Genomic DNA, 17,878 nt, shown 5'->3' on the forward strand with positions numbered 1-17,878 from the left:
AATGGGACTAAAAATACAGGGTTTTCTTGCATTTTGCATACCTACTTACAAACAGATTTAATCTAGGCAACCCTGAGTTGTATTCCTTTCTGGACCTGGCTTTACTAGCCAACAAATAATTTTCAAGACTCAGATTATTACAAAAATTTTGTCAATGACTTTTTTTCTCACTTAATGCTTAGAGACTAATTTTCAAATGAAAGCGACAGCCCTTTTCCATTTGAGAAATGTGACGCTTACTCTCTGTTCACCCATCAGTGATCTCATTCTCACTTTGCGTCTGCAGTTCAAGTACAAAGAAGTTTATGAACACATGAAGGCAAATGGGTATACCCTTGGACCCAATGACGTCCCATTTGTCAATGTCCGAAGGGTCAACGACGTTACTAGCGAGGTACTGTAAATGTTAATTCTGTGGAGGAGTTTCAAAGACCATGGTTTTGTTTGAAATGCATTAAGAATTAATTGTATTTCAGCTATAAACTTACACATCAGCAAGGAGTAAGGAGATCCTTTTTGTCACCATTTTGATACTGATATCCTGTGGCAATGTTTTTTTTATTTTGGTAATGCCATTGTAGAGACCCACCCCATCCATAGATTATAATGCAAATTAATTCCTTCTTTTGACATTTGTATTCAAAAATCTTTAGTAAGGTTGCATGTTAGTCTGACTCATGAACCTGGTTTTCTACATAAACTATTGGTCTGAATATCTAACCCTACTATCCAACCATCTGATAGAAAGTGGAAAGATTGTGCTCAAAATTCTTCACCCAAACAAAATAAATATCACTTTCTATTTTTTCTAATTTCAATCATTTTCTGTATCCTTAATCTCACTTCTCATGGCTCTTTAAATATGTACACTATTTGATTGTTGATTAGTGTATAGATGCCCTCATCATCCTACACTAACCACCTGGAATGGTTTTCCCTCCAATGTAGAGACTGTATCGACAGTTGTACCACAAACTGAAAGACAAGATCCACACAACTCCCGACACGCCTGAAATCCGCCAAGTCAGGAAGACACAAGAAGCTGTCAGCGAGGTGGGTATTTTCTTAGGAGAGAGGGGAGGCCATGGAACCCAGGGATGAATGTCAACCATTTGGTCTCTAATTTATGTGTTTATGGGCATTTTTTTCCCTGTAGTTGATTTACAAATCAGACTTCTTCAAGATGCAAGGCCACATGATCTCTCTGCCATACACACCCCAAGTGCTCCATTGCCGCTACGTGGGAGACATCACCAGTGATGTAAGCATCTCATACGGGTCTTTCTGGAAGACTCTTACCAAGAGGCAGGCTTGCTCTCAGTATGTAAGCCAACCAGTCTTTGAGCAGCCTTTTGCATTGAGTAAACTTCTAAACTGAGTGTAGAACTTGGAGGTAAAGCAGTGTGGAAGCAGGACCCCATATTTCCCCAGCTATGGAAATAGTAGTAAGAGGACCACTTGGGAGATACAAGAATGGCTGACCACCATTCTACATTCAACACCAAATCATTACCAGCTCCTCACTCCAAGTGGCCTCTGTCCAGGTCATGTTTAGTATCTTTCTCCTACTCACCCCTGCTCCCATCCACTTTAGCTACTTCCTGCTGAATTTTTTTTTTTCTCCTTGAATGTTTACTTCTCATAAAATACCACTCCATTTAATCTATGGTATTTTTCATCCATATAATAATAAAATAATAGCCATATCCTCTTCTCAGTTCAGGGTTAGCAATTAAAATTTTAAAAACGTATGGGACTTCCCTGGTGGCACAGTGGTTAAGAATCCGCCTGCCAATGCAGGGGACTCGGGTTCGAGCCCTGGTCTGGGAAGATCCCACATGCCGCAGAGCAACTAAGCCCATGCTGCACAACTACTGAGCCTGCACTCTAGATCCCATGAGCCACAACAACTGAGCCCATGTGCCACAACTACTGAAGCCTGCGCACCTAGAGCCCGTGCTCCACAACAAGAGAAGCCACCACAATGAGAAGCCCACACACTGCAACAAAGAGTAGCCCCTGCTCGCCGCAACTAGAGAAAGCCTGAGTGCAGCAACAAAGACCCAATGCAACAAAAAATAAATAAATAAGTTAAAAAAAAATTTTTTAAACCTATGACTCATTTGAGTTCAAGCAAACTCAGAGTACAGGGTGGATGTGTTGAACCAAAATGAAAGATCCGTCACTAAAAAAGAATCACTACTCTGTCTTATTCTTGATTTATATTTGCTCATGACCAGCTATATTTCTATGTTTGTGACACAGATTAAATACAAAGAAGACTTGCAGATCCTGAGGGGACTGGGCTGCTTCCTGTATGACACTCCTGACATGGTCCGCTCCCGGCACCTGCGGAAGCTCTGGGTGAGTGCACACCGTCCCAACACGCAGCTCCTCCTGCACAGCTTCACAAAGCTGGGCAGGAGGAGTCTGTCTGTAGCTTCTGTTAAGGGGAAATTTGCCATTAACTCACTGAGAGAGTCCTGACCCACTCAAGATGATCTGTGCTTCCTAAAAAAGGTAATGAGCTTAGTTAAATGACGGTTGTCTTTGGTCCTGCTTGGGAAGACCTCCAGGACACAGGGAGGGTCAGTGTGGCTTGCACATGCCAGCCGTTTGAAAGACAACATGTGACCATGACATGCAATTCCTGAAGTGATTAATCAACTTGTATTTCCATTGTTTTTTTTTTAAGTCTAATTACCTATACACCGATAACGCGAGGAAGATGCGAGACAAATACAAAGTGGTGCTTGACACTCCAGAATACAGAAAAGTGCAGGAATTGAAGACACATCTGAGTGAAGTAAGTAAACATGTCACCACAAGGGCCTCCTTCCTCTAGCGATCTTTTTTTAGGTAATTATATTGGGCCAAAATCTCCCTTCTGCCTTTAATTACAGAGTGGCCACCCTGTCTAAACAAGTCAGTTGACCTCACTTTGCCTCAATTTACTTATTTTGTCCCTTTTTAATAAGATGAGGCTATTGATACTTGCCCTACCTATGACTAGGACAGCTGAGAGTTTACATGATTTTATACATTAGAGAGTCCTTCTGTCTTAGACTATTGTTGTCTCCAAACTGAATTTATTTCAAAAATTTCTCGCTCATTAATTCCTGCTGTCAGGAACCCTAATCATGGCAGTGCAATTTGAAAAGTTTTTCAATGGCTCTCTGCTCTACTGCCCACTCAGGAAATTCCAAACAACTTAGTTTCATTTTCATCTGCCCCACCTGGCACCCAGGCTCCTGATTTATTGCCATTAGTTGTGCATAGATCTGATCCTCTCACGTATGTTGGTCCCTTGAGGGATGGCCCCCCATCTTACTTAGATGTGTATCCTATAGTGCCATAACAGATGTCCGTGTTTGCCAAGGACGAAATGTGCTTTCTAAAGGTAAGGGCATCCCACAAATGTAAATGGTTGCTTCTATTATAGGTCAGTGGGCCATTCTCATTCAACTCAGTTTGTCTTGTGACCTCATTTATCGGACTCCATAAAGCTGTCAGGCCACTTCATTGACTCCCCACGCTTAATAACTCTGATGGCTGCTGTTTAGGGATCACTTATGTCCTTAGACTTAAAGAAGCCTTGGCAAATCAAGCGTTGTCCTCAGTGGAGAGGATGTGCAGCCTCCTACGCTTGGAGTGAGCCAGGGCAGAGGGTGATTCATTCTTCAGCTCTTACAAATGCTACACTGAGCACATTTGCTTTCCTGAGCACTTCCCTCTGTTATTTCAACCAGTGCTAGCACTCAGATAGGAATGCGTATGGGATTTCTTCTCAGTAAAGGTGCCTCTCCACGCTGGCTAAGTATCAGAATCATCTCTGAAATATTTTAAAACTACCCTTGAGTGGGCTCCAACCTCAAGCCCCACACCAGATTCTCTATGTCTGGACATCTGCATATTTTTAGCTGCCTCACAGATGATTCTAATATTCAGGCAGTGTTGGAAACCACTGCTTTAAAGTATCACATCTCTCCTTCAGCCAATAATTAACTAATTAAAAATTGTTTGGTAACTTAAAGTGCTTATTGGCATCTTTTGAAATACCTTTACTTCTCTCAGCTGTCTGGGTTCAGAATTATCTAAAACTTTAATTTCTTTTCTTCCCAATTCCTGTTGGGATTTTGTGCATATTATGCAACAACATTGAGGAAGAAAAATAGATATTGTTTAGTAGTGCAATTTCTCTCACACTTGCCTCACTGTAGAATGACCTGAGCTTGAGAAAATACCAATTTGAGCTACTACCCTGGATTCAGAAGGTCTGGGGTAGAGCCTGCAAATCTGTTCTTACTAAGGGGGTTTTAGGATCAGGTGAGTTTGGGAAACACTGGCTTAGTAAAAAGTTTGATGGCCAAAAGTTCAAATTATTGACTTTTGACTTGTCTTTAAATTGTGCAGGTTCTTGACACATATGTATCTGTAGTACTAGGAAGCAGAGATGTTGTCCCAAGGAGTATAAACAATGCATACCTAAGTACAGGGGAAATACACTTCAAAGGGAATCGTAGAAATGGCATGGGAGAGGTGGGTCTTAGTTCCAGATTTACTTCCAATTTGTTGTGTGACTTTTTCTAATTCACAACTTTAACACCCTAATTTCCTGAGCTAGAGAATTGGACTAGGTAATGATTTGGGCTTCTTTTAGCCATAAAATTCTATGATTTTGTCGATTTGATTTATTCAAAAATTTAGCCTGGGAGAAACAGTAAATTTCTGTTTTGTTTATCTTCTTTCTTTCATTGGTAACACCAAAAACAGCCCTAAGTAGATGAGCTATATTTTGTTTCAGCTTGCACTTGTATATAATTGAGATGTAAAGAAATGGACACGTACTTACATGTGTATATACATATTATTTATTTCCTACATTTTATCTGTTCAACCAGCATTTTTATCCGTGATTAGGATTTATTTGTTATCCATTTAGACTTTCTCGTTCACCTTATTATATTAAATATCCTCGATATTTATTAGAGGACTACTGTTTTTCAGATCTTCTATCTAAATATGAGGTGATAAAAGTATGATAAAACTGAGCTCCTGCATTCTATGGGCTCATAATCTCTGGGAAGAAACAGACATCAATATGATAAATGGTATCCTATAGGAATGATCAAGACAGTATGGTCTCCAGGAGTTCTCCAGGCAGATAAGAGTGGGAAGAAAATTCTAGGTAGAAGGCACAGTATGGGAAATTGGCCATAATGAGTTCTAGAAACTGGGACTAGTTTCAAATATCACATGGGGAGTGTGGAAGACTGTTGGGAAATGAGACTGGAGACATGGGATAGAAGAAGCCAGGTTATGAAGACTCGTGGGTGATATATTAATGATCTTGGACTTGATGAAAAGTCATTGATGAATTATTTCTGAGCAGGATAGATCTGAGCATTAACATCTAATTAGATCTGAACTCTAAGAAAATCTCTTTCTTGGGCTTGTGAAAGATGGGTAAGCCATGTGAAGTGTCCAATAGAGGATTTGGGAAGGTGGTTTAGAGGCTCTCAAGGATGTGTAGAAAGAAACAATACAGGAGGCTGAACTAGGGCCATGGCAGTGGGAAAGGAGAATAAGGTCAGATTTAAGGAGTATCACAAAGTTAGGAGCCCAGGATTCATGACCATTTTGATGTGGGAATGAGGGAGAAGGGGTCTAGGATGACTCCCCAAGTTTCTGGCCTGCATGACTAGGATATCAAGGAAGCATTTAACAAAATTTGAAAACCATCAACCTCAAATTGATGGTTGAGGTCCTGGGTAGAGATGAGGTTACCCAAGGAGAATGTATAGGGTAAAAGGAGCCAACCCTTAACTCTAGCTAATAGCAGCCTTTGGGGGAGTGCAGAACCATAGAAGGAAGCTGAGGAGTGCCTAGAAAGATGGGAGGCCCCCTAGGGGAGAATGGGGGAATGGAAGGCAGAGAACAGAGTTCAGGAATGAAATTGCTGAGCAGTTACAGTTGTTGCGGAAAAGCATTCTAGGATGTAGCAATTGTAATTGTTTGTGGTAGTCTTAATGCAATTCACTTCACTGGAGTGGTTGGGTGGAAGCCAAACTATTGCCTTGTGAAATTAATCAAAAGAGAGAAAAAGGCAAAACACATAGTTTGCTTGGTTGTGAAAGAAAGGAAAAAGGCCATTGGCGGAACTTGGAAAAGGCTTAATGAAGGGAGGGACTTGGGTCTGTTTGCAGAAGAAGGGAGAGGGCTGGAACATGGGGAAGGTTGAGGGTAACTGCTAGAACAGGGTCCTAGAAGGGACAGGTGAGAAGGGAACAAGAACACAGCAGGTGGCTTGGAACTCGGACAGGCTGCAGAATGTCTCTAATTTCGATACAAGGGAAAAAAGAAAAGGAAGGCTAAGGAGGTTAAAAAAATGTATTGGTTTATTGGACAGAAACTGAGATTGCTGCAGTGGGAGAGGCCCTGCTTTTTCTCTGAAGTAAGCAATAAAGGCATCTGCAGAGCATAGAATGTGTCCATGAAGCAGAAATGATGGTTATGACTGTTTTATGTCCAGCTGGTGTACAGAGCTGCAGGCAAGAAGCAGAAGTCAATCTTCACTTCAGTTCCTGATACTCCTGATCTTACAAGAGCCAAGCGAGGGCAGAAGCTTCAGAGTCAGGTAACATTCACACATGAAGATTCATAAACCTGCCCCAGGGGGTGGTTCTGTGTGCCTGACCACTCCTGTCAGTAGCAGACCCTCACACTTGGTCGTCCTGATGCAGCCTCATGCCCTTTAACTTCAAGAAGCTGCTTTCTTTGGGGCCGTCTTCACTATGGTATGTTTTACATGAGCAGGTAATGCCATGTCTTCTAAGTTCTGTACAACTTTAGTCATTGGATGAGTGGTCTGTGGATTCCAGGTGGTGAAAATAAATTTTTTAATTCATTCCATAGGACCTACATTTTGTCCACAGATAAATGAAACCACAATTCATGCATTCAGGCAAAAATGAAAAAAAAATATGTTGAAGACTATCAGAATTCCTCTCATTCTTCTATCAGCATTTTTTATCACGTGGATTTAGACTAGACCACACTCAGCAGCAGGAATGTTAGATGACTGGAGCGCGTATATGTTTCCTAATGTTAGACAGAGGGAGAAACAAATAAACAGAAACACACATAACAACAACAACAAAAAAAAAATCAGGACAATAACAAGTAGACACTGCCCTCCCATCTTAGGGTTAGAAATGAGTAAAGAGGACTGAATACTAAATAAGGGGTGTTTTATCTCTGTAACATCTGATCCCTATTCTTTGTTTTTCATTTTTATTGGCATATAGTTGATTTATAATATTGTGCCTATTATCATTCAGTATCTGTATGTTGAACTTGCCACCAAAGAGAGGCCACATCATCATGCTGGAAACCAGACCACAGCCTTGAAGCATGCTAAAGACGTGAAGGACATGGTCAGTGAGGTAAGTTGGGAATTCAGCACCCAGGCACTGAGCTAAAGAAACAAATCCTTTGCTAAAACCTTCACCTGCTTGGGAGTTCCCTGGTGGTCTAGTGGTTAGGATTCGTTCACTGCCATGTCCTGGGTTCAATCCCTAGTGATGAACTGAGATCCCATAAGATATGCAGCGTGGCCAAGATAAAAATAAATAAATTTAATTAATTAAAAAAAAACCTTCACTTGCTGCCTCTGATCAGAGAGCTCATTTCTATAAGTTGTGCTCAACAGCATCAAGAAACAGAAGGCAGAGCTGTTCTCTTAACGAGCATGATCCAGTGTGTCCCTAGGCTGGATCTGTTCCATGGTTGTGAATTGGGAGGGATGAAAACACTTGAACTTAAATTTCTCTCTCTTCCATCTTTATTTCTTAGAAAAAGTACAAAATTCAATACGAAAAGATGAAGGACAAGTACACTCCAGTTCCAGATACGCCAATCCTCATCAGAGCCAAGAAAGCTTATTGGAATGCCAGTGATGTATGCATCCCTCCCTTCTTTCTTCATTGTGATGGGGCAGCTGAAGTGGAAACGCCTAAGAAGCATAAGATATTACAGTCATATCCATAATTCAAAGTCCTGGCCCACAGTACAGATCAGGAAAGAAACAAAGATACAAAAGCCAAACAAACAGGCACAAACAATACCATCTGGCAAAGTCGCTAAGAATAATGCTGGGAGATGCTGAAAACCTACTGCTTTTCTCGTTGCTCTTCCAAGCAAAAATAGGACCCTTTCTTCTAATTCTTTGGTGGCATTTCCTAGGGATACTTGATGTTGCTTATCCATAAAATGTTGTTCTTGGAAACAGCCAAACACGGTTTCAAATCCTGATGCTGTGATTTGCCTGCTGTATGACTCCATATAATTTACCTAATTCTTCTGAGTCTCTTTTCTTATATGTGAAATGAGGATAAGAATTGTGATAATTAAATTAGACTAAACAAGATAACAGATACACGTTTCTAGCACAGTGCAGGGCTCTTAGTTGACACTCAGAAAATGTTTGTTCCTCCTCTTGATCGCCTAAATCATGTGAATGACATGTTTGTTAGAATTCAGAGAGACAGACTTTCATTTCCCATACCACGTGATCAAGGACAGAGTGCCTTTCAACGGTAATGAGATTATCTGTTAACGAAGATATGAAATGAATCAACCTGGTTAGATGGCCAGTCCTTACCAGTTTTGTGTCCCAGAGCCCAATTATGAATGCATTGCACCTATTACCAGGATCTCTGGAGGACTGGAGGACTGGTTGGGACTTAACCCAGCCAAAAGCTCAAGCAACCCCCTCACCCTCAATTTAGCAACATAGCTCTAGGATTTCAAGCATCTTAAGTGGTTACAGTAATCCCTAAGCAGAATTGTGAAAGTGTACAGCAAATTGGAACAATATCTTAGTTCCGTAATTTTGTCAGAAATTTTCAGTTGCAGCTAAAAGGAGTCTGCTAGTTGGAAGAAGACCATGTCGGTTTGCTTAAAATATAAGCTGAAAAAATTATACGCTACCCCCAAAATCTATTTGCTAGGATAGTTTTTGTCTTCTTGTGACAAGCCCATCTTTATCACTTCAAGGTTACTGTTGAATATTAATTTGAACCAAGCTTGCTCTGCATCACCACTTCTCAGGGATGTCCACACAGTGAAATTGGCCCCTGGAGCTCATTATACGCCACTGGACAGCCCTATCCCCAGGGCTTTGTCAGTACCAATACTAGTAACTCTAACCTTTGAAATAGTCCGGCTGGTATGTGGCATTAAATTTAGCCTATCTACCGTGGCTATCTCCACAAGTAGAGCTAAAGGCTCTTAGATTACCCATCTGAAAAACAAAGTTAAAGGCCTCCTTCACTATGTGTTTGCTCAGCTACCCAAAAAAGAAAAGATTCGTTCGAGACTGAAAACAGAGTGCTCAGAGAAGTACTCATTTTGTGTAGATGAGATGAATCTTCTATGATATTCTTAGGTTAAAGTCAGAGCTGTTGACCTTTGAAATACCACAAAGATAAAGATTGAAATGGAATAAAATTTTAGGACTGCTCCATGGAAAAGGCATTTTAATACCAGGAGTTAGAAACTAAATCTTTCTCCTTTTTCCACATACATTAGTATGTCTTGGGTTCAACAAAGTTATGCTTCTTTTTTTTTTTTTTCTCCTCCCAAATGAGCTTTTTGTCTGCTTGTTTTATGTTTAAATTTCCCTTGTTGTTACCACCCTACAATATACCATGGGACATTTGTCACAAATCAATATTGATACATTATTATTAACTAAACTCCACACTTTATGCAGATTTCTTTTGTTTTCTCCGAATGTCCTTTTTCTCTTCCAGGATGTGAAAGAGGTTTTTAATCTCTCCCAAATTTATTCAAGGGAAAACATAAGAGATAAGACTCAGGAGAGTTCAAGGTTAAAAGAGCTTAGTTATTTAACTTGGTAGTTCTTCATAATCCATGTGCTTTTCCTCTTTCCAGCTACGCTATAAAGAAACATTTCAAAAGACCAAAGGGAAATACCACACTGTGAAGGATGCTCTAGACATCGTTTATCATCGCAAAGTCACAGACCACATCAGTAAAGTACGCCCCTATATATTTCTACTTGTGTTGGGCTCAGTAACCCACCATAATTTTTAAAAGTATCCTCCCTTTCCTAAAACTCTCTGGAGACAAATGGACTTTTTTACATTAAATTTGGGTAAGACGTTAAAGCTGTCTTTGTGCTTTTACCGCAGATAAAATACAAGGAGAACTACATGAGCCAGCTGGGAATCTGGAGGTCCATCCCTGATCACCCTGAGCATTTCCACCATCGAGCAGTCACTGATGCAGTCAGTGATGTGAGTCTTGAAATCTTCTATTTTTACATATGAATTAATATGTCCACATGACAATGAAATCAAACACTGCATAAAAACTGATTAAACACTTGACTAAATTTTAGCTCTTGTGTATGGATGTTTAAGTCATAAAGCTCATTGCTAAATAAGTGAGCTTCAACTCAGGAGACAGAAAAATATATTCAAATTTATAAACCTTATTTTTCTTCTAAATGTGTTACATCATAATACATGACTGGAAGCGATATATTTCATGTAAATGATAACCTATTTTTGAGCAACCGAAGAGACAACTTCAGGACAATTAAGCAATGAAGACACATGACAATGCTCATTTAGAAAGAAATTTCAGCTCTTTATATGAAAATACAGCTGCCAAGCTAATGATGTACTCTCTAGGCAAGTATGCCTGTTAAATTTGAATTGCTTTACTTGGTATTAAAATGAAAAATTCCATATGCAATACAGTATACCATAAAGTGAGCAGAAATCAGTATTATTGGAAATGTCTCTTAAATAATTATTTCAATACTTTATTATTCTATATACCTTAGTGGTCAGACCTTCTATTTGTTCTACTTGTATCAATCCTAACCTACTGCTATTTGGAGATAGGTACTTAAAACTCTGGTGATATTCTTCTCCCAGGTAAAATATAAAGAAGATTTGACCTGGCTTAAAGGCATTGGTTGCTATGCCTTTGATACCCCCGACTTCACTCTGGCTGAAAAGAACAAGACTCTCTACAGCAAGGTATATATCTACTCAAGGGTAACAGCCACATCCATGAAATGTACTCCAGTGCCCACAGAGAGAATTAGTACTGAGGAAACAGCTTCTTGTATTTCCATCCCTATCCTTGCTTCTAGACCCTAAAGTTGGAGTATATACTACATTATTCACTCTACTCAGGAATTCTTTTAGTATTGGCCTCATTGACAATAGTAATCATTTATTTACATCACTCATTTGAATTTGATAAAAGGCCATCTCAGTACAAATCCTCATGGCTCTTCCAGAATTTCCTAATATGTCTCTGGGTGATTTGATATGGAAGCAAATAGAAAGTGAGATTATTTTAATCTACAAACTTGACGTGTGACTTGAAGCAAATAACTTTGTTTTTATGGCCTATTTTCCTACTTACAAAATAAAGCAGTTGGATTAGCTTCCTTTGAGTTCTAAAATAGAAGTCAGCAAACTTTTCTGAAAGGTTCCAGATAGTAAATAGTTTACACTTTGTGGATCACATTCATTCTGTCACATATTCTTTGTTACAACCCCTTAGTACTATATAAAAAAGTTTTTTCTTAGTTCATGGGGCTATTTAAAAACAGGTAGTGGTCTAGATGCTAGCATACCCCTGCTCTAAAATATTATGATTATCTGATTCATTACTGGAAAACTACTTCTAATTAACGGACTAAAAACTGCCTTCGAGGGCACATGGAAATACATTCAAAGTAAAATAATAATCACTATAAGTATTGAAACAAAGAAGAAACTGATTTGGGTTTTTGTCCAATATGGAATATAGATCTATTTGACATCCATTCAATGAAAGTATGTATTTGGGGGCTAGTTTTTAAGACATTGAGGTGGGTATACCCTTCACTGCCTTGGGAGCCAGAGTGTGTTCAGTGATTACTTGTTATCTCTATGAATGAATTAATCACAATTGTATACAATAAATGGCATGTCTCATTCTTAAGATAATCACAGATGCTATCAAGTAACCATGTTCTATTTTCTCTAGTATAAGTATAAAGAGGTATTTGAAAGGACGAAGTCAGATTTCAAGTATGTTGCTGATTGTCCAATCAACAGGCATTTCAAGTTTGCAACTCAGTTGATGAATGAGGTATGTATGACCTGATCCAATTGAGCCTATTAGCGTCCCTTAAGAAGTCTATAAATGACGTTTGATTAAAACCCAATACCTAAAATGACAGGAAAGCCATTTTAGTGTTGATTCAAGATTACGCATTGGGAAGGCTCTTATAATATCACTGTCTGATGAGCTCTGCCAAAAGCATGAATAAGAACAAAGGAAGGGGCTGTCCAGAGTGGAGTGAGGTCCCCACAGCCAGCACAGCCTCTGCTCGCACTAGCACAGGGCAGCACAGCCCTTTGGGTGACGAGAGCAAAGAGGTAAAGGATTTTGTTGACTCTCAGCTGAACTCCCTTCAACAGGGAGGGTGTAGGATTCTGTGTAGAGTTGGAAGACCCAGAAGTTCAAAGTTAACTTAGTATCCCTTACCAGGGCACAGAAATGGCAGCCCTAAGGGGGTAGTTGTGATTCACGCCTTCAAATGTATTGCCATTGTGACTCATACATTGGTGCAGATAAGTGTCCATTTGCACTCAGAATATTCCTTTACCTTCTACCCAGTTTTTCCTGGAACTGTCTTTGCAATAGTTTAAGGTAAATTTAGCTTAAAATGATGAAAGAAGCAAGCTATGGATTAATGTATGGATGGATGGTTTTTACATTTAATTTCCTATCTTTGTATTTTCCACAGATTTACATAAATTCAAAAACAAAGTTAGAAAATTAGTAAAATGTGTCAGAAGATGAAAATGTAGCCAATGGTATATTTACTTCAATATATAACTTTTTTGTTGTTTATAAATTTGATTTAGTTTATTTTCAGTAGATTTCCAGGTGGGATGACTCTGAAGAATTACTGTTGGTGGGTTCCTAGGAAGACAGTCTTGATATATTTTGTTTCTATTTTTCTAATTCACGAAGGATTTCCAGGTCTCTTTTATAATCAAATAAATTAACTAGCATATTAGAATGTGTCCATGAATATACCTTTTGACTCTCACAGCCTAAAGTAGTAAACCTGTAGCTTGTCAGCGCCTTATTTTAAATACAATTTAAGATGTCATAAAACTTAACGTTGCTAATGACATCATATGTAAAGATGGAACATGTTTAGGTACAAGGTATTTCAATTTTGATGTTATAACTAATCTAGTCCAAGCCCCAGCCTTCTCCAGGCCATCTTCCTTTGCTTAATTCTGTTCACCTCCCTATTTTCATCACCCTGAATGCTTTGGGAGCCCACCTCTAGAAAGGACATTTTTCTGGCTCTCTGAAGTATCTTGGGACATTTGTGTATAGCCTTGAAGTTGTTGTACTCTTGCTATAATTTGATATGATATTTGAGCAGAAAAAATACAGAGCTGATTATGAGCAGCGGAAAGATAAATACCACCTGGTAGTCGATGAGCCTAGACATCTGCTGGCTAAGATCGCAGGCGACCAGATCAGTCAGGTACTGTGATGGGGCCGCCTGGACGGCCAAGCAGGACTGTGCTCCAAGTTTCTCATGAGATGTCGTCCCGTCTGCTGCAAGGATGTCATAGGTTCTGCCTATGATATTGGGATGTTCTGTTCCAAATTATCTGTCTAGCCACCCAAAGAGCCCACGAGCTCTTTGAGTGTGCCAGTCCATGCTCTGTGTCCTCACGTGTGCTGTGGTGAACATGAGATGCACAGCTGGGTCCTCACACCCTTCATCCTTCAGGAGGGCCTGTGTGTAAACTGCAGTTGTAAAGTGTGAATTAAGGTGCAAACGCAGAAACAAAGAAACAAATTAACAGAAGGAAAGAAGACAGAACTCCTTACTGTGTTTTTCTATTTCAATGATGTCACCTTTTCTATAAGGCAATTTTGGTGGGACTGGCCCTATTATTCCCCATTCACAAGGGCAGTGGATGGTCAACTGCAAATATCACATCACCCTGCTTGGCATTTTAATGCATTTTAATGCATTTAATGCATTCACCCCCACATACACGTGAGAGCACAAAGTGTGTGTGCCTACATCTCTTCACTCAGAGGTGATCAGGATATAGAGCTATGTTCTTTTCCGTCTTCACAAGTCTCTTTTGTGCTTCACTGCTCTTTGCATGAACAGAGAAAATATAAATCTAGTGCCAAGATGCTTCTGAAACAAGGATGTAATGAAATTCTGCGTCCAGATATGTTGACTGCCCTCTACAACACACACATGTGGAGCCAGGTAATGTCTGATGTGATGTGAAGAAGAGATTTAGAAGCCTTGGGGGCATTCACTTCTATGCTTCCCCTGATTTCCTTCCCTGTCCCCGACCAAGCTGGTTTCACATGACAAAGCTACATAAATATTCACTGCCTGTAAATGAACTCTGGATGTGACCAAGTGTGGTGCTGTAGCAGCCAACATTTGTAGGTCTTCTGACACTTTTGGAATTCCAAGTAATATTAACTGAGACTATTTCAAAGTTTTTCAAACTTTTCCAAATTGGTATAACTTTATGTTTTTCAATATTTGCCCCAAAGAAGTAGATTTCTTAGAGATTGAGGATGTTAAGTAAATTTGACAGTATTTAAAAGATGTGACTATTTAATGTTTTCACCTAATGTGTCCATTGCTCAACAATGACCACGCTGTACCATTTCGGAGAGATGAGGATGACAGCGCAGCTCTGTGAATATTGTGCATATTCATGGCCCCTCTTGAGTTTGACGCTGAATTTGCTAGGTTATTTCCAGCACATCTGTCCTCACGCACCCTTGTTAACAGCACTGCTGATCACCTTGCCTTCCTGCAAGGTCAACTGAAGCACACACCACCACCTTCCTGTCATACGCTGGAAGGTAAATTTGAAGCAGCAAAAGACACTGATAATTGCTTAACTACCAGATACGATGTTAATAAAAGGCCATCGTTCCCACACGCAAAGAAAGTTTTTAATCAGGCTTTTGTATTAGCAACTTGTTTTATCACTTTAGTTTGACATCAGATCAACACATGAAATGAGGAGGATGAGGTCTTCCTATGAACATTCGGTTTGCCTGAACTTTTACCTTGGTCCCGATATGATCATCAGATAGTTGTGCATGGAATTTTGCTGTGCTGTCTGTCTGTACTGTTTGAAACCGCTTATGTGCATGAAAAAGAAAAATCATGACTTGAAAATTTCAAAAATGAATGTCTTTAAAAAGAACTACTTCAAAGTGTATGTATTTATTTTTTTATCTGTTCCATCTTTGATATGGAAACATACTTAAGAGATCATATATATTCGACGTAGCATATTGTGAGCGAATCATTACTTGCCAGAGTCCAGAGAGCATGGGTCTAGTCCTGGCTCTGAGATTCCCTCTATATTTGCCCTTAGCTCATACTCTTAACCTCTCTGGGCCTCAGTTTCCACGTGGGTAAAACATATGGAAAATATTTATTATTATTATTATTTGCTCACTCTATTACACTATTGCTATCAAATACAGATTTATATAAACATTTCCAGTTAAGAAAGCATGGCATCATCCCGCACACCTATGGCTTATATAACAATCCTACTCTTTGCCGTGGGACTCTCTCAGGAGGAACACTAGAGTCCCTGAAAGCCCTCTCTCCTACTTCAAGTTAACTTGTTCTTCTCCTCTACAATTTAGATCAAGTACAGGAAAAATTATGAAAAAACAAAGGACAAGTTTACCTCAGTTGTGGATACTCCAGAACACCTACGTACTACAAAAGTCAACAAACAAATCAGTGATGTAAGTACAAGAAACACTGAATGAATTTTTGGCCTTGGGGGGGCACTTGCAAATGTGGAGGGGCATTTTAGATGGCCACAATGTTTGGAAAAGTTTTTTTTTTTTTGGCTGCGTTAGGTCTTTGTTGCTGCGCCCGGGCTTTCTCTAGTTGCAGTGAGTGGAGGCTACTCTTCGTTACGGTGTGTGGGCTTCTCACTGCGGTGGCTTCTCTTGTTGTGGAGCACGGGCTCTAGGTGCGCGGGCTTCAGTAGTTGCAGCACATGGGCTCAGTAGTTGTGGCACGCGGGCTTGTGGGATCTTCCTGGACCAGGGATCGAACCTGTGTCCCCTACGTTTGCAGGCAGATTGTTAACCACTGCCCCACCAGGGAAGTCCCTGTTTGGAAGATTCTACTGCCATTTAGAGGGAGGGAGGCAGGGACAATAAGTGTCCTACTATGCTCAGGACTCTTCTTTTACAGTAAAGAATTGTTCCAACCAAATTGACAGACACCCCATTGTAGAGGCACTGGAGCCTTAGCAGAAAGCATGAAAGCACCTGTTGAGTTTATGGAATTCTCTTTCCTTTATATACACTCGATGACAACAACAACAATGTTGCCTTTATATGTTTACATTATGTTACAATGTCAATCGAGATACGTAAAGTTGTCTCTTTCTGCCTTTTCATCTCCTTCAGATACTGTATAAGTTGGAATACAACAAGGCCAGACCCAGAGGCTACACCACAATCCACGACACCCCCATGTTGCTGCATGTCCGAAAGGTCAAAGATGAAGTCAGTGATGTAAGTTACTAGGACGGCTTTGCAGCCCCTCTCACTTTGGCCTCTTTGTAATGTGATATACCAAACCCAGGTCCACTTGTCTATTCCTGTGTAACAATCGCTCTAAATGTAGTGGTTTGAGACAGCAGTCATGCCTTTTTGGCTCACAGTTCTGTGAGCTGAGTGGGCACAGTTGAGTGGATGCTCTACCCTACACGCTGCAGCTCAGGCAAGAACGCTCACTCCCGGAGCTGGCGCCCGATCACGGCTGGGCTGGGAGCTCAGCCACTGTATAGACAGGAGCCCCTGTACGTGGCCTTTCCGTGTGGTTTGGCCGTCTCACGGCAGAGTGGATGGGTTCTAAGAGGCTAGAGTAGAAGCTTCCAGACCAGTCTGAAAAATGCAGTGTGCCATAAACTCTATTAATACTCTATAAGTTTTGTCTTGGCTAAGAGGAAAAGGTAGCCATTAAATTCTAATACTCTGAATTTGAGGAGAAGTTATATTCACATATTTTCATATATATAGCTAGATTCTATGGTGGAAAACTATCATAATATTGGTTAAAAAATAGATTAAATATATATATATATAATTTTTTTTTTTTTTCCTGGTACACGGGCCTCTCACTGTTGTGGCCTCTCCCGTTGTGGAGCACAGGCTCTGGACGCGCAGGCTCAGTGGCCCTGGCTCACGGGCCCAGCCGCTCCGCGGCATGTGGGATCTTCCCGGACCGGGGCACAAACCCGTGTCCCCTGCATCGGCAGGCAGACTCTCAAACACTGCGCCACCAGGGAGGCCCTTAGATTAAATATTTTAATGGCTATATGGGCACCATAAAGAATAATGAAGGCAACTATGGAATCCCTACCCCAAAGCCTTGACTGAGGCTGGTGCTCAGGAATTCTTTGGTAGCTAAACAAATGGGTTCACACTATTGACTCTAAGTTGCCAAGAAAAATGCTAAATACATCAGTGCACTGTTTATGAAGGCAGAAATGTATAAATCATTTAAAAAACATTTTTTATATTTTTTATGTTAAAATAAATGTTGACACTTTGGACATAAACGTCGGGTATTCATAAACATCTATAAGGTAGATCCCTTATGTGGAGCAGCCCATTCCCTCTCAGTGTAGAAAGATGAAGCAATTCTATATCCACTTCCCTAAATTTCTGATTGTAACAATAACCTGAGACGTTGATGAAAAATATGAATTTCCAAGTCAGT

At 40.1% G+C, this 17,878-nt stretch overlaps 1 protein-coding gene across 8 annotated transcripts in view; it reads left to right on the top strand.

The window, feature by feature from the left end:
- NEB (nebulin) overlaps positions 1 to 17,878 on the top strand; it is a 118,804-nt gene that overhangs the window by 63,273 nt on the left and 37,653 nt on the right. For 6 of the 8 annotated variants that reach the window (XM_024752718.1, XM_024752719.1, XM_024752721.1 and 3 more), the window contains exons 53-67: positions 287 to 394; positions 949 to 1,053; positions 1,157 to 1,261; positions 2,266 to 2,364; positions 2,696 to 2,806; positions 6,533 to 6,637; positions 7,341 to 7,445; positions 7,855 to 7,959; positions 9,958 to 10,062; positions 10,218 to 10,322; positions 10,971 to 11,075; positions 12,079 to 12,183; positions 14,252 to 14,356; positions 15,778 to 15,882; positions 16,561 to 16,668. In XM_024752718.1, coding sequence (XP_024608486.1) covers positions 287 to 394; positions 949 to 1,053; positions 1,157 to 1,261; positions 2,266 to 2,364; positions 2,696 to 2,806; positions 6,533 to 6,637; positions 7,341 to 7,445; positions 7,855 to 7,959; positions 9,958 to 10,062; positions 10,218 to 10,322; positions 10,971 to 11,075; positions 12,079 to 12,183; positions 14,252 to 14,356; positions 15,778 to 15,882; positions 16,561 to 16,668 — 1,581 coding nt within the window. Of the gene's footprint in view, positions 1 to 286; positions 395 to 948; positions 1,054 to 1,156; positions 1,262 to 2,265; positions 2,365 to 2,695; positions 2,807 to 6,532; positions 6,638 to 7,340; positions 7,446 to 7,854; positions 7,960 to 9,957; positions 10,063 to 10,217; positions 10,323 to 10,970; positions 11,076 to 12,078; positions 12,184 to 13,501; positions 13,607 to 14,251; positions 14,357 to 15,777; positions 15,883 to 16,560; positions 16,669 to 17,878 lie in introns of all 8 variants that reach the window. The other 2 variants (XM_024752717.1, XM_024752724.1) reach the window with 1 other exon arrangement.

The sequence above is a fragment of the Neophocaena asiaeorientalis genome, unplaced genomic scaffold (assembly GCF_003031525.2).
Source record: "Neophocaena asiaeorientalis asiaeorientalis breed wild unplaced genomic scaffold, Neophocaena_asiaeorientalis_V1.1 scaffold868, whole genome shotgun sequence".
Classification (NCBI taxonomy): Eukaryota; Metazoa; Chordata; class Mammalia; order Artiodactyla; family Phocoenidae; genus Neophocaena; species Neophocaena asiaeorientalis.